A 15,604-nucleotide genomic window follows, 5' to 3' on the forward strand; every position below is an offset into this window, starting at 1 on the left:
ACGCTGCCTATTCCTCATATTTGTTGGCAGCCATAGAAACAAAATCCCTCAAAAGATATCGCCCATTATGTTTTTGTGAACACAGTGACAACGGCAACACAGAGGGGTATTAAAGGAGTGTTTGAGGTGTCCATCGCTGTAGTAACTCATCCTTTCATGCCAAACTTTTTTTGTTCTCCCATAGCGATGGCTAAAACCGATATCGTCTTATCTCGTGTATTGACCAGGAGCCCCTGAACAGCCAGAGACTAAAGCGATAACTTCTGAAACTCCTCTGCTCTGACCTTGGACAAAATGTTTAAGTGCGCCTGCATGCTGCCGTTGCATGTCCGGTCTCCTGTAAGACACTTATCATCAACATGTCACTGATAGGGCCAGGAACAAGTCTTAATAGCTGACCTATTAAAACAGGGCTTCTGGTACGACATCTCCGAACACATCCATCACCGAGGCTGAGCCTTTATGTCTTTTATTGCACAGACATCAGAGTATCAGTTTAAACAGTGCAACGCTGATTTCCACAAGACACAGATCAAATAAAAAACACTCAGTGCTGAAATTTGATTTACTGGACTTAAATTATTGCATAACAGAAGCTTCACTCTCCCTGATTGGCACCACAGCCCCAAGATAATAAACTGTGGGTCAGACTTGGCGTTAATTAAATGAACCGCATGGAAAGTTTTTCATTTTCCACAGACAAAACAATGGAATAATGACTGGTGAGGAAACGTCATCAGCGCTCTGATAAAGCAGCACACTCACATTCTGATCAGCACTTCTTCTCCTTACTGTAACTTCAAATGAGTCACATGCCTCCCAAACACAAATGTGTCACATGAAGAGCTCTAGCTCATCCGCTAAATGTATGCTCTTACAATATGTAGTGTCTGGGGCTTTCGCTGTGGCTATTGGATCACTGTGCTTTGTATTTTATGTCATAAGAGATGATAGAGGAGTGCGGTCCAGAAAGCACACAGACACACACCCGACAGAGTCACAGCCAAATCTCCTGTCTGCCGGAGCCACTGCTCGCCATTCAGGGCGGTAAGCCATTGATTCCCCGCCGCTCTGTAGGTTCCTCTCATGATGCCATCTTGCCCTCTGTTCAAGATGACACCGTCTTGGCTGACAGATGATGTCCTTGCCCTCAGTGCGACCGCACGGTGACCAGCAGCCGTTTGTTCTGTGTTAATTTGCAGACGAGCAGAATGAAAGGAGGCAACTTGACAGGGCAAACAAACATGATTGCATAGATTATCTTTTGACTGCGGAGCAAGAGGTTCAAACCAATATGTGGGGAAATTGCACCATCTTGTGGCGAATACATGCAAGTGGGTGCAGTGGAGAAAAGCACCATTACTTACCAAGACAGCTCTGCAACGGCAGGATGACAGCAATGACAATGAGAGACAGAAGAGCTGCATAAGCCTACAGAGAAACAAGAAGAACGACTTAAATAAATCAGCACATATTCTTTTTCAACAGAACAGCCTATAGTGTCTTTAATGCCTTATTCATGAGGAAAGTCCAATTTACATTTTCACATTTTTCAATTATTAATGCTGGATCAAATTATCAAAGGAGAGTAATATAATGTAGGAGTGCAGCTTACAGAGTGTAGAATTTTTCTCTCACTACAGTAACTGTTGCCTAATTGCCTACCAAGAGAAGCTGTGCACCGTTCTGAGTCACTCTCCTCCAGGCTTTTCCCATCTGAACTCCGAGCAGAGCTAAAGAACAGGGCGTCACTGCTTCTTCAGCCTCGGTCTCCCTACATCTATGGACATAAAACAACTTATATACTAACACACACGTGTATAAACAGTGTATATATATGGTCCAGCATTCAGTAAATGTCTTTTTTGGAAATTTTCCCTTTCTAACCAAGAGTTAGAATGCCGCTCTCGTGTCTGCACGGTAAATATGAAGCTGCCGCTGAAATCAGGAGGAAATCGATGTGGAAAAACGACCTGTTTCTTGTCTTTGTGCTAAGTGAAGCTGAAGGCTGCTGCTGCTCGCGCCTTCACATTTACCACACAGCCATGAGAGTGCATGTTACCAGTCTCTTTCCAAGCACTACAAACAGCCTTGGATCACCCAAATAATATTCATTATTCATTGTTGTGGCAGGACGTGGATTGAAAAAAAAAAAAAAAGCACCTTTGTAAGATCTTCTCCACCACAATGTCCTGCTCGTCACGACGAGACACGTTAAACAAGCCGTGGACGTTCGGTGGAGGCGCGTAGCCTTGTTGTGCCAAAACGACCAAGTTGTACATTCCCTGAGAGTCCGTGTGAAAATAAAATCATAACAGCGGCTGATGGTTATTCACTGAGAAAGTCTCCAAATAATAACACTGTATAATGCTGTTTGTTGTTTTTATTGCGGTGTGCCTGAGCCCGTGGAAGTTTAATTAAGTTTATCATAGGATGATGAGATTACAGCTCAAGTAAATCTGTCACCTGAGGGCTGCCTGCTAGAGCTGCTCTGCCATACATCGATATGGCCTGACCAACCAAGGATAATGAGTCTTCTCGCGCGCTGGAGGAGCTGTAGTAGTAGTCTCCCATTTTCAGCAGAGCTATAAAAGAAGATAAATACTTTCTGTTTATCGACCAGATTGACGGGGAGAGGTTAAAGCAAAATGAAATGAGAGGAACTCACCGGACGGATGGGGATCATAGTTTAATATAGAGTAGTTATGATATCTCCACTGACAATCGTGGCTGAGATTCAGCTCCTGTGTTTGGGAGAGTGAGGAAGAGCAGACAGCGATGAAGGCTATGTTATCAACCGCTAACAATTTCCCTCCGGCTTGATTTTCTTGTTATCGTACGTGATTGGAAAGATGTGCAGTTTGTTCGCCAGCTCCCCTCAGAACTCTGACACTGATTTCAGAACTGCACTGAAAATCAGATTAAAGGAACAGTCATTGTCTTGTTGGGGACACAAATGGTTAAAACACACATGTTTACCTCACACAGGTGCGCCGCGTTGCTCTGTGCCAAACCCAGCCCGGTTTGAGCTGCCAAAACGTACTTCACGAACGCCTCCTGCCTGTTTACAACACAATAAAACAAAATGAGAAGTGGAGACAAAGAAAGTAAAGCGCAAAGAAGATGATTAAATGAGGACAATTGAAAAGTAATTGTAATTAATGTTCTCACCAAGAGCCCTGGAGGAAGGCCTGGAGAGCCTCTCTGATCATAAATCCAAGGTGTCCGTTCCGTTCACAGACTGTTTTTAGCATTCTGCACAGAGGGTAAAGGATGGGTGATGAATTATGGAAGATAATTCTCTCCACCTAAACGGAAAATATTTTAACATGATCTAAAAATAGTTTCTGATTCGTCGAGGTCATTCTAAAAAAGAAAAAAAAAGGTGTCAATAGCTGCAGCAGGAGCTTCTTTAAATTCATAAGATACCAGAGGAACAATAGTAAGCAGAATCTCTCGGTGGCAGCCAGGAATGCAGTGACAGTGACTCTTATTTTTAGATATGCAAATGTTAGGTTCTGACCTTGAATTAGCCACTGTCATTGAAATTAGATGCCATTGAGCTGCAGGCTACAGAGCAACAGCCCATAACAAAGCTTTCTTCACCAAGCTAATGAAAGCCTCTTACATCACAGCCCTCTCCACATCCTGAGACACCCCTTCCAGGCTTCCTGTCGAAAGATACCAGGCCACCTCCACCGAAGCAGCTACGTGACCAAACCCAGATGCATTCAGAAACTGCTGGAACGCAGCCGTCTGTGGATCGCAGAGGATACATCGGCTCATTGATCGTTCGGGATCGGGGATGAAATTTTGACTGTGTGCGGGACTCAAACCTCGTTCCTCCACGGTCTGTCGGGGTCTTTCCCACTGAGATGATAAACTCCCAGGTTAAACATGCCGTCGTCATTCCCATTCAGCGCCGCTCGCTCAAAGTATTTCACTGCATTTTTATGGTCGTTCAGTATAATCCCATGGTACCAGCCCAAACCATTCAAGGCGTTAATTGAGCCCTGGAGCAAGGAAACCAACACTGGTGTAGTGAAGGCACATACAGCAAACACACAGACTGATTACTCACAGCGCACACGAACCATCGCTGCAGCTTTCTCCAGCAGCTGAAAACCTCGGGTGTAGTTTCTTTTCACTCCCTGACCCTGAAGGAATCAACATCAATCAGTGAATCAATAACTGTCAAAACACAGACACGCGCTCGCACAAAACACCCGGCGTTCAATCCAATCACAGAATTGGTTGAGTCTTTATAATCTCACAGAACCTTCATCAGGAGGATGGAGTAGTCGTACATCGATGAAGGATCCTTCATCTGCATGGCGCTCCTTTCGAGCCACTTCACCGCGCTCGCCGTGTCTTTTAATACTCCGTGCTGTCCCCAGTAAAGAAGTGTTCCCAGATGTTTCTGAAGATAACAAAGTTTTCACCGGCCTGTTCTGAACACCGTGCCGACTGATCGTAATGAAGGAATGAAAGTCGGCTTTAACTCAAACGTACCTGAGATTCAACGTCTCCTCTCTCTGATTGGAACTTCAGATACTGAACGAGGGGGCCCGTCTCGTGTGTGAGGCTTTTTAAATCCTCTGGATTGCTGAGATAGATGTGTTCAAGCATGTATTGCTTTAAGAAGGACAAATGGAAACATTAATGTAGTAAACTCTTAGTACGATTACAAATAATGTGCTAGTTGCACACAAAACAGAAGCTTGATGACGTAGTGACTCGCAGTGCTAGCTGGAGAACTGCTGCAGCGGCTGAGCTAGATGTTAGCTCGCAGGCAGTGTTTGGAAGTAACTAGTTACAAAAGAAATGAAACTCTAGTCTGCTACAGCTACTGAGAGAAAATATTTCATTAAAATACAGTTATTAATCAAGATGTTGGTGATTGCAATTGACATCTGAATATATTATTTTGGGTGGAAAGCTTATAGATCTCTCTAGGCGGGCTCTGCCATGCCCACAACCAGCCGACCAGGTGGCCACAGGAACGCCTTTCAGTGCTGGAAACTCAACACTATTTTCCTTAAGAAATCAGAAAAGCTCTCTGAAAAGTTTGTTTGAGAGTTTGAGAGAAAATCAACATTGAAATGGATCACTCAGTGTGAACAGTTCAGGGTACAGGAAGTTAATGCAACTGTGAGCAGTCACATAAAATAAAGTGGTATTAAAGTTATTTTTTCATCTTTACTGCTCAGTTCAAGACAGAAAAGTTAGAAAAGTAATCAAAAAGTAATCAGATGTAATAAGTAACATTATTTTGATGCAGTAATTGATAGTTTCATAACATTAAGTCACTGAAGTGAGAAACTTTTCCGAGCTAACAGGCATGCTAGCAGTCAGTTAGCAAACCTGTTAGCTCATTATCTTAGCTCAGTTGCTAACGGGACAATAAGTTCACACAGTTTATTTAAAAGACGTATTTGTACCATCGACGTCTGTCTCATAACTGTCTGAAAAGCATTGTTCTTCATAAAACAGCTCTGACTCTGACGGGATTAAATTAGGATTAAATTATCTTAATTCACATTCACATAGATGAATTCCCTGAAAACTTGGTCACTTTAAAACAATCAAAGTTTGGGTTTAATTAATCTGTTTCACCTGGACTCTGTGTGTGTGTGTGTGTGTGTGTGTGTGTGTGTGTGTGTGTGTCAGATTGGACTGACAGAGCGGGAACATAAACAAACAAGCTAGCGACAGTCAGCAGATGGTGTTTCAAATGCTGTTAAATCCTGACTGGTACTCAGAAGTACGTGACATCACATTTATCAGCCGGGCTCAGACCAAACGGCGCCGACAGATATCGCTCGACTGAAGTAAATAAAACTGTTTTGACTTTGGAGCATTTTGTAGTCATGTGCATGTAGAACCCTATCGCTCATAATAAGATGCTGATTGAGAAAATGGGTTTTCGGGGCCTTTAATTAAGATTGGATCCAGATGGATTATTGTTCTGTCATCTACTCAGAAAGTTTCCAAGTTAGTCAAAACACAGAAGCTCCAGTTTCCACTAACAAACTTCACCACAATGGTTCTCTCGGTGCATTGGCTGCCTATTCAAGCTGGAGCAGACAGTAAAGTCTTTCTGTTGTCTCCACGAACCCCCGTTGATTTGATGCAGCTTATTTAAATATTCCAAGAATAAACAGGAAATCAGTCTGAAGTAGAGCTTTCTCATAGCGGGCTCCTTATCTTTGGAGTGCTCTTCTTCTATTCATCATGACAGCTAACTCATTCGCGTTTTTAAATTAAGATTTAAGACCCACCTATTCTCCCTGGCTGGACCAGCAAACACACTATTAATCATATTCTGGAGATGGACCCTTTTGTATCACTTCTGCCATGTGTTGGTATACATGTGTGCAATGTGTTTGTGCGTCTGTGTGCACGTGGATGTCGATGTGTTTGACTTATGGATTTACTCATCTTCCCTTAAATCTGTTTATACTGCGCGTGCTGTGAATTTGTTTACAGTTCATTAGCTGTTATACTTGTTTTACTGTTATGTTTTACTTATGGTCATCATTTTCTATGTTTGAAGCAATTATTCAACATTTTGCTGAGAATTAAAAGAGAGGATCGATACTTTATCTGTCCATTCAGTTTGAAGCATGAAGACTGGAAAAACCAGCCAGCCTGTTTCTGCCTGTCAGTAATGAAATCAGACTAGCAGCACCATTAAATCTCCAATTAAAGGAGAGAGAACAAGCTCAGTTCACTTCATGTAAATGCCAACTATTCATTTAAATGTACAGAAATGTGTTGAAGTGTAGCTTAAATAAATACTTGTATGCCACCGCCAATGTTACCGACTATGACTGTTTCTACCACTTCCACCACTCCTACTGATATAAGCATAAGAAAACTAATATTGATGAGCAAGAATAAGTCTAATCATGCCAGCAGCTCTGTGCTGTACTTCAGAACAGAGGAGCTCAGAGCTAAATGCTAATGTGGGCATGCCAGCGTGCTCACATGGACAATGCTACCATGCTAATATTATGCAGGCGTGTTCACATCTTAGATTAGCATGTTAGCATTCGCTAATTAGCACAAAACAAAGAACAGCTGAGACTGACGGAGACAGATATTGCCATCCCTAAAAATCATCTTCTAGTGATTTGAGCTCTTCAAACATACGTTTTTTTCATGCATCCTGGCGCTGTCGACGTGGCTCTGCGCCCCCACGTTGGAATAGTAGCTGTAAGCCATGTCCAAGTCTTTTGGAAACCCATCAATTCCTTGTGTGTGCTTGTACCCTGCATGCATCAGGGCAAAACGGTTATCACCCGCCGCGCCAATCAAACTGTAGGCGTGACCCTGAAATACACGAGAGTCAATACAATCAGTCACCATTACAGACGAGGCGTGATAAAGCGCCAATTAAGCTACAAGGAAGGCATTGACTCTACCTTTTGTTGATCGACTGTATGTCCCAGGCCAGAGAGGTGGAGAGTGGCCAATAAGAGGGACGCTTTATGATTCCCAAAGCAGGACGCTACTTGAAGCAGATCCCCTGATTTGGAAATTATTTTATTTCCTGCCTGATCCACGGTGAATATTGTACTAACTGCCTGCTCAAACAACGTCCTGCTGAGGTCCTTCAGGCCTAAAGATCCTACAGAAAACAAGAAAGTGTCAAAAACTGTGAATAATGACGTGAGTTATATGTCATATGGTCAAACAGTGCAGTGCAGTGACACCTGTTCTGATTTCCTCCTCTTGTGTCTGCAAGAAATGAAAGAGCTTGCTGTATTTAAGTTGTTTCTCCCAGGTCCATGTTGGTGTGCTGATTCTCTCTCCACGGTGACCCCACAGTCTCATGAAGTGAGGTACACAGACGCCTGAAATAAAACATAACCTGTCAACACTAATCTTCAGGCTTAATAGGTGTGTAGCTGTACTGACACCGTGTGTATGAGAGCTGTTTAAGGTTTATCCCTGCAGAAATGCTGCAACACTGCTTAAAAGGACTTGTCAAAACAACATTTCACCTTTGTTGATTCGTGACAGGATGTGACTCTCAGTTACTTGATGCAGAAAAGCTCTTGTAAAAGCTTTTATTGCCCGACACTCCTGATGAGTCTTCTCCAGCTCCTGTAATGTCGGCTTGGGGTTTCTTACCTGTGACATGGATAAAATTGAATTTCAACACAAAGGAATTAAAGAACAAAACAATGACATTGTTAATTAGGATTGGAAATCTCTTTACCTCTTCAGCTCCAAAACGATAGTATTTAATAGGCCCAAAGTACCCATGGATGCCTGGTATGTATTTCCCTCCTCCGATCACAAAGTATCCATCAGTGTCATCATAATGGATGCTGTCCTGAAACCTATAAATCAAAACCACTCAAACCAGCGCTCATGATCACTGTGCATGCATCAGTCGTCCCTGTTCAGTCGCTGTAACTGGACTAACAGGTGTTTTGTAAAGGCAACAGTTCATATTTCACAAAAAGGAAAATTGAGCAACAACAGGTCTTACTCATATACATATCCGCGGGTTTCCTCATCCCACGTTGCATCCAGCAGCACCTGAAAGTCAGACATAATAATGCATGAGCTCACGACACACAGAAAAAAAACAACCCACTCAGCTGTAAACGACTCCAAATTGCAGTACACACTGCAATCGCCTGGAGTTTCCCAGCTGGAAAGGAACCATCTTTCAGGATCTTACAGCTGTTCCAAAAGGAAATCAAACGCTGCAAAGGAAGGGCAGCAAATGAAACCCAGAAGAGAAAGGATGATTATACAATGTTGGCCGAGCTGTATTTTAATTTCAATTCTTCATCCCAACTCCCAGAGGCAAACAGCGAGCTTCTATACCTTTGAGTCCTGTATGTAACAGTCTAATCTAATCCACTTCCACAGGGGCAACGCTACACCGGCTCGAAAAGCTTCATCCTCTCCTGATGTCACACGTGCCTGAATTATGACGTCCCCTACACAGGAGACATGGCAGTCATATATTTCACCGCAGGAGATCCAAAGCTCTTTATTAATACATAACACAGTCTGTTCCACAGTCTCACAAAACACACATCATCGCTCACCATCATCTTATGATACCTCCATCTAATCCCCTAAACTGGTATCAGGTGTCCCCACAAGCTGCCGTGACCCACCTGCGTCTGTAAGCTGCATCAGAACGGAGTCGTATAAATTGTTCCTATCGACGTGATGGACGATCCCACAGAGCTCCGTGTGACACCATTTCAGCAGGTAGATCCACACAGATAAGGTGACGCTGAAAACCAAACAACGAAACGTGATTTGACAAATCATTTCTTCGGCCACTGAAGCGTGGGGCTGAATTTAAAACGCGGCGCTATCTGAAAATGACTGACCTCGCTGTCTGTCACTGACCGTGAGTAAAGAGCTTATATGCTCCGCTGACGAGGCTTCATGAAGCCTGTAAAGTCATTTGTAATGACGGTGAAGTAAAACTAAAAGCTGCCAGCACTGAAAAGGAAACAATCGCCGACCTTTGGCCTCATATCAACACATCGTACATCTGAGGCGATATGAGGTGGTTTGTCAGAGTTATCTCTTTGTTTCCATTCATCGTATTTAACAATTCTTATGTATTTTATACAACATCTGGAGGCCCTGCTGGAGTTTCTTTTCTCATGCTGTGTCGTTCACACAGACAAAGCTCCAGCTGAAACCAAATGAGAAGTCAGTGTGTGAAGTTTGAGTCCAACCTGGGCTGCGTCACAGCATGACGACGGGCTCCCTCCAGGCTTCGGTCGATAAAAGGCTGGAACCTGCGGACGACTCCAAAGTGCTCACCGGTGCTCGCCAGCGGGAACTTTAGCACATCGATTACGTCTGTGTGCATGTAAAACAGCACAAGATTACATACACAGACCATTAAATGTAATAAAGACGGGACCAGCATGAAAAACGTGATTAGGGGTCTGACCTGACTCGTGTGGGCAATGATAAATCCTGTTTCTGGTCATCTGCCACATCAGCTGAGCAGACCATGAAGGGCACTCAGCGGGAGGTTTAGTCGGACGCTCTGAGAGTGGCTTTATCTGCAGCACTTTAGAAATCCTCAGCATGGAGCCTTGGCGCGTCCCAGGTTCGCTGCCATCATTAAGATGACCTAACCACGCACGAACCGTCACATTCTGGACGTCCAGAACGCGCCTGTTGAAAAAGTCACGTTGGTATAAAATGGATGGCGGCCATCTGAGCAGCACCTGGTGGATCCTGTAGACCCCGGTTGTGCTGCTGATCCATTTCCTCCTGAAGACCACTAAATCTGTCTTCCTTAATGTGGACACCGCCGTCTCCACTGCAAGCCAACATGGCCCGGAGCATTGATACCGCACACGGACCGCCGAGCCATCTACCACTTCGTCAGGGGCCGAGTCAAACCCGATGAAACTGTCAGGCGAGCTCTCACCGGTTTGGAGCGGCGAGGCTGAAATGGTTTGTGACGCACAGTGTCCCTGGTTGAAGTGAAAGATAAGTCAATAAAGTTCAGTGAATGTAAAGATGTGTTGCCAGAGGCCATTTAAGGGGACGTTCTCTCGTTGAAACCTTTTGGCCTCTTGGTGCAGACAGAAACAAGTCGTGAACACAGCACTGATATATCCCCACTGGTCGCTATGGAAGCTGAGAACAACCATGCTTTTTAATTAATTTATATAGTTTATCAGGACAAAACGACTTTTCTCTGCTTCAACCGGCAGCCGCTCGAATAGAGCCTATTATAACGCCAACAACATCATTAAGGCCATTGGATTCGCAGGCCCGTCCTGCTGTACACCCACAGCATCTCCTACACACACCTGCTGACCGTTAACGTGACCTTCAGCAGCACAGTTACGGCATAGCTTATTTAGCAGGATGCCATGTGTACTCAAATGAAAATGTACCTCTCCCTCTGAAGACACTAAATATTTATTTCCAAGCAGCTGAGCACGTTAAAGATTGATGATGTAAGTTATCACACCAAAATATTTAACGGGTACCGCAGGATCTGATAATTTCAGCCTAAATCAGTTGCTAAATTTGTCGAGACGCCATCGATGCACGCCGGCACGGAAGCACTGATCTCTGATAAACATTATACGCAATAAGAGGAAACAACCTTTGTTTTCTCAAGATACAAACAAATGTTGTTTTCTCGAGATAACATTATTTAAATAAATAATTGCGAGCACTGTTGTTATCGGCTTCTGTACCCGTAGAAAAGATAATTTTCTAGTTTTGTGTCTTCTTTGCCTCATTAAGCCATAACTGCCTCATCGCTGCCCCCTGTGGCCGGAGCTGTAGTGGATGCTTTCTCCTCCCAAAGGTCACATGAGGCAACAAGGGACTCATTCAGCACCCAACAACAAACTTTGACAAGTGAAGACAAATGTGAGATTTATGCTTTTTCAAAAAGGTTTTGATTTTACAACAGAAAAGATTTCAAGGATGCAGACTAACTGGTTGGCTTAGCTAATATAGGTCTAATTAAGCAGCCCACCTCTGTGAAAGAACATCCCCCGGAACCTTCCCTGAGCTTTTCCATGGAACCAAACGGTTGCTGTTTAACACATGCAGCAGTAAAAAAGCAAAGTTAGCATTGATTCAGTCTTGTTTCTGGTCAAATATTCTATCTCTTCCAGCTGTGTTTCTACTGTGCCCGCTGCTGAGGGAAATCTCTGCTTCCTTAGCAGCTAAATGCTCGCTCCACTGTGTTCACCAGCTAGTCTCTAACCGAGGCTGTCTGCCATTTGCTGAGCAGGTAGTGTTTTTATCAACAGCTGCCAGCTCTGACAATAAAGCTGTGGTCCTGACAGCTAAACAGGGAGCTGAACCTCACTGTAAAGCTCTGTAAAGCCAAGTGCAGCTGCAGATTCAGGTTTTTATTATCTGTGGGTTCATTACAGTGAGCAACTTATCATTTAATAATTTAATATAATGTTATTATAAACGTATCAATCAAAAGAATAAACCACTTAATAAAAATAAATGTCCACTCAGCGAATGGAATCAGGGTTACACTAAAGCACTGTGATACAGTCATTATAGCAGTGTAATAGAGTTTCTTACCATCATAATGGCAGCACTGAAGACGAATGCAAAGGTTAACACATTCATTTCGCGATTTTTTTAAATTTTTTTTTTGTCTTAAAATGAATTAAATCCTAAAAACAATGTAATCCTTGAGTTCATTTTCAACCATTTCCACACATACGTGGAACATGTCGACACCTGGAAGCATTTTTGCCAAACGCTGACTGCCGTATGATGCAGGATTACCTGATATTCTGGTGTTGCAGGTTCAGCTGTTTGCAGGAGTTTCCTTAAAGGGCCACATACAGAACCTGAAAGGCTTAGCCTGAAGGACACCATTGTGAGACAAGAATGTCTCACTCATTTCATTCGTGATTCCATTAGGGAACTTTCCATAGAAGCGATGCATCAAAGCTCAGAGTCTAACTTAATTTTGATGTGCTCGAGCCAAGGCCGTGCCGTCACCCAGCGTCCTCCATGGCCTTCGCCCACACAAGACTTTGAAGAAATATGATCTGAAATACAACCTCATATCACAGCCAAAACTAATTACCCATGAGCGACTGACTGTTCAGGCTTCAAAGTGAAAGGAACGAGGCATCAGTGACTGCTGCTGATGTTTTTTTTTTTTTTCAGGTGACCACACGTTCTTGTTGTCTATATAAAGGGTTGCTGCTGCTAAAATACACAATGTGCATTTGTGACTGGACGTGATTAGAGCGGGGAAAAGGTCATCTAATTCAATGGCGTTGCAGGACCTGTGCAATTTCCAGGACGTCTTTCTGGACACCGCAGACTGTTCTTCAGTGCATTTTGCAAAAGAGGCCACTTTTAACTATGGGAGCGATTTGCCCTTTAGCAAGAGCACAAATCTGTTTCATTTCTTCATACCAGTAGCAGAGTACCTGGATGAAAGCCCGATACAGTTTGGGCAAATCAGCACCGTGCAGAGCTCCAGCGCCATCTCATCTCAATATTCCACCTTACCATCCGTCTCCTTGCCCACAAGTCTTCCTCTGGCTTCCTCTCAGGCTATCCCCCTGCCTTTCCCCATGTCTCATGGCACCACCACTCTGGCTTTCATGTTTCAGGGCGGCGCGTTGGCTGCAGCAGACACTCGGTCCAGTTGCTCTGGACTGGTGGCGTGCCCAGCCTCCCAGAAGATCCTGCCCATTCACAGTCACCTGGTGGGTACTACTTCAGGTACTTCAGCTGACTGTGCCCTTTGGAAACGGATTCTGGCTCGAGAGCTGCGGCTTTACCAGCTCCGCCATGGCCGCCGGTTATCCACAAGCGGAGCTGCCAAATTGCTTTCAAACATGCTTCACCCGTTTAAGGGGACTGAGCTGTGTGTGGCGGCCACGCTGTGTGGGTGGGATGGAGGAGAGGTAGATGGAGGTGCAAAGATTGATCTCAGTGACTGTAGAGAAACAACAAAGAGTCAAATGATTGATCCCGGAAACTCTGCGGATACCAGTCTCGTCTCTCTGGCAAAGACAGAGACTCTGAGCTCTTCTTCAACGATCGGTGCTCGACAGTGCTTCGCTGGAAAGACAGCCACTTACTCTGGACCCAGTCTGTGCTATGTGTGCAGTGATGGCACTCGCCTGCAGGGGACACTCTTCTCTGTGGGCTCAGGATCACCCTATGCCTACTCAATTTTGGACCAAGGGGTTCAATGGGGACTGACAGTGGACGAGGCCACGTCAATAGCCAGAGAGGCCGTGTACAGAGCCACGCACAGGGACGCCTACTCAGGGAACTGCGTAGACGTCTATCACATCTCCTCAAAGGGATGGACTCGCAGGAGCAGAGAGGATCTGAAAGAGGAGTATTACAGAGAAAAGGAAAGACAAGAGAGACGGCAGAGACGGGACGTGACTCCGAGTAAAGACATGAAACAAACAAAAATGGCATGAGAAAAGAAAGACAAACATCGGGGAGTGTTTTGGAGAGATGTGATGGCATCTTTGCAGCAGATACTAAATTAATGAACAGGACAGGCAGTTGTATCCTCCAGGCTATTTCTCCAATGATTTGGGCACGCATATTGTTGCCTCTAATAAACAGCTGATGTTTTGTTTGCGCTGATGATAAAATGTATTCTAACGGCGCACTGCTGGCTGGCATTTTGATTTAGATGTTAAGACAGTGTGAATCATTTCAAGTATAAGAGACTATTACAATCTACTCCTGCATGTGTTTGAAGCAGAATAAAGGAGCAGAGCGAAGAGTCCAAAAATCGAAACGTCTGGAGTCTGAAGGTCATAATGTATTGCCGTGTATAAGGGAACTAATTTAGCCGTAGCAATAAACAGTAAGGAGTTGAAAACTGATTTGTGTCTGCTGTCAGAATTTGTCTGAAGTTTCTCTGACACTTCAATAAATTAATGAATAAATGAAATTTTGCTGAACCTGCCGGTTCATTCAGTTTGAGCAGTCTGGTAGTAAATTAAGCATACTAGTAATTATTCAAGTGACAATGGCTGCGAGGGATGTTAGTGAAAAAGGTGAGGAGCCGTTCATCCTCATCCTCGCTGCCTTTTCAAACTTCACTTAAAGCAGTCAAACTACGCTGGTGAAAGTTTTCAAGGTTGAGGCCAATTACATTCACATGGGAGGGAACTTCTGGACATCTACAAGCCGATATGATGATGTTTCCAAAGGGACAGAGGCTTTAATGGCTAATGTGTGCATATGTGTGCAGCCGCCTGCATGTATATCTATGTGTTATCAACTGTATGAAATATCACAGGCACGGTTACATAATGATGCTCAGTACATCTCAGAGCAGCTTCAGAGAGCTGAATGTCTTCTCAAGTCTCCACTAGTGTTACTGTATGACTGCAGCTGCATGGGAGAGTATGAGGGGAAAGCCTCCCTTCCTCCCCAGCCTCATCCATAATTCCTACCTCCTGAAATTCATTAATGACAGAATTATTTAGCGAGTGAAAAACAAAAAAAAAAAAAACAACTAAAAAGAAAAGAGCGGAAACCAGTTTAGTGGTCCAGATTCGAAAGCTTGCAGGGACAGACTTGTCAATGCAGAACGAGCTCTGGGACGGACTGAACCGTGATTGTAATCAAAGTTGGGAGCCTGAAAGACGAGCTGTGACTCAGTGGGTGTTCAGGCTTCCTTTGCTTGCCCTCTTCAAGCTTTTTGTTCAGTTTTGTCAGTTTCCTCTCCTCGCACGCAAACTCCAGCTGAGCGCAAACTCCACTGGATTTGACCAAGAAGTGAAATGTCACAGACCCTGAAGTTATAGCACTGTAGTTTTTTTTCTTTCATTTGTCAAAGGGAACGTTGCAAACACTCGACCCTAACAGCCAGAAATTGGCCATTATTTGTGTGACAGCCCCCTCTCACAGCCAGCACTCTGAACATGTTCCTGCACTTGTAAATTTCTCCTTTTGTACTCTCACATCCTGACTAGCAGATTGATTACAGCTTGGCTTTGTTTTGTGCTTGCGCAGTATTTTGGCATTAATAAACCTCCGTACTATATCACACCCTGCTGGATACAAAGGATCTGAGCAGTGGTTTTAGGGTTGCCAGGTTTGCTTC

General features: G+C 44.0%; 2 protein-coding genes across 2 annotated transcripts; one reads left to right on the forward strand and one right to left on the reverse strand.

Annotated features, from left to right (window-relative positions):
* Positions 1 to 361: 361 nt before the first annotated feature.
* On the reverse strand, positions 362 to 12,221 carry LOC143318189 (protein sel-1 homolog 3). The gene is made up of 24 exons (XM_076726256.1): positions 12,076 to 12,221; positions 9,947 to 10,481; positions 9,726 to 9,852; positions 9,147 to 9,268; positions 8,848 to 8,963; positions 8,504 to 8,553; positions 8,228 to 8,351; positions 8,010 to 8,139; positions 7,719 to 7,859; positions 7,428 to 7,633; positions 7,156 to 7,335; positions 4,513 to 4,635; positions 4,280 to 4,420; positions 4,095 to 4,157; positions 3,837 to 4,013; positions 3,629 to 3,756; positions 3,172 to 3,255; positions 2,980 to 3,061; positions 2,669 to 2,744; positions 2,467 to 2,585; positions 2,164 to 2,285; positions 1,666 to 1,780; positions 1,368 to 1,431; positions 362 to 1,186 (listed from the first exon to the last, which is right to left on the reverse strand). The coding sequence occupies exons 1-24, from the start codon at positions 12,121 to 12,123 to the stop codon at positions 939 to 941; spliced, it is 3,321 nt and encodes a 1,106-aa protein (XP_076582371.1). The 5' UTR covers positions 12,124 to 12,221; the 3' UTR covers positions 362 to 938.
* Positions 12,222 to 12,782: 561 nt separating this feature from the next.
* psmb11b (proteasome 20S subunit beta 11b) lies at positions 12,783 to 13,958 on the forward strand. Its single transcript, XM_076727167.1, has one exon. It carries the CDS (start codon positions 12,783 to 12,785, stop codon positions 13,956 to 13,958), a length of 1,176 nt encoding a protein of 391 aa, XP_076583282.1.
* Positions 13,959 to 15,604: the final 1,646 nt, after the last annotated feature.

This window comes from Chaetodon auriga, chromosome 3 (genome assembly GCF_051107435.1).
Source record: "Chaetodon auriga isolate fChaAug3 chromosome 3, fChaAug3.hap1, whole genome shotgun sequence".
Lineage (NCBI taxonomy): Eukaryota > Metazoa > Chordata > Actinopteri > Chaetodontiformes > Chaetodontidae > Chaetodon > Chaetodon auriga.

Coding starts and splice junctions, on each gene's coding strand:
- psmb11b (XM_076727167.1), top strand. CDS start 12,783: ATGGCGTTGCAGGACCTGTGCAATTTCCAGGACGTCTTTCTGGACACC.
- LOC143318189 (XM_076726256.1), bottom strand. CDS start 12,123: ATGAATGTGTTAACCTTTGCATTCGTCTTCAGTGCTGCCATTATGATG. Junction 8,554..8,847: donor GTTACATACAGGACTCAAAG/GTATAGAAGCTC, acceptor TCTGACTTTCAG/GTGCTGCTGGATGCAACGTG. Junction 4,014..4,094: donor TGGAGAAAGCTGCAGCGATG/GTTCGTGTGCGC, acceptor TCCTTGCTCCAG/GGCTCAATTAACGCCTTGAA.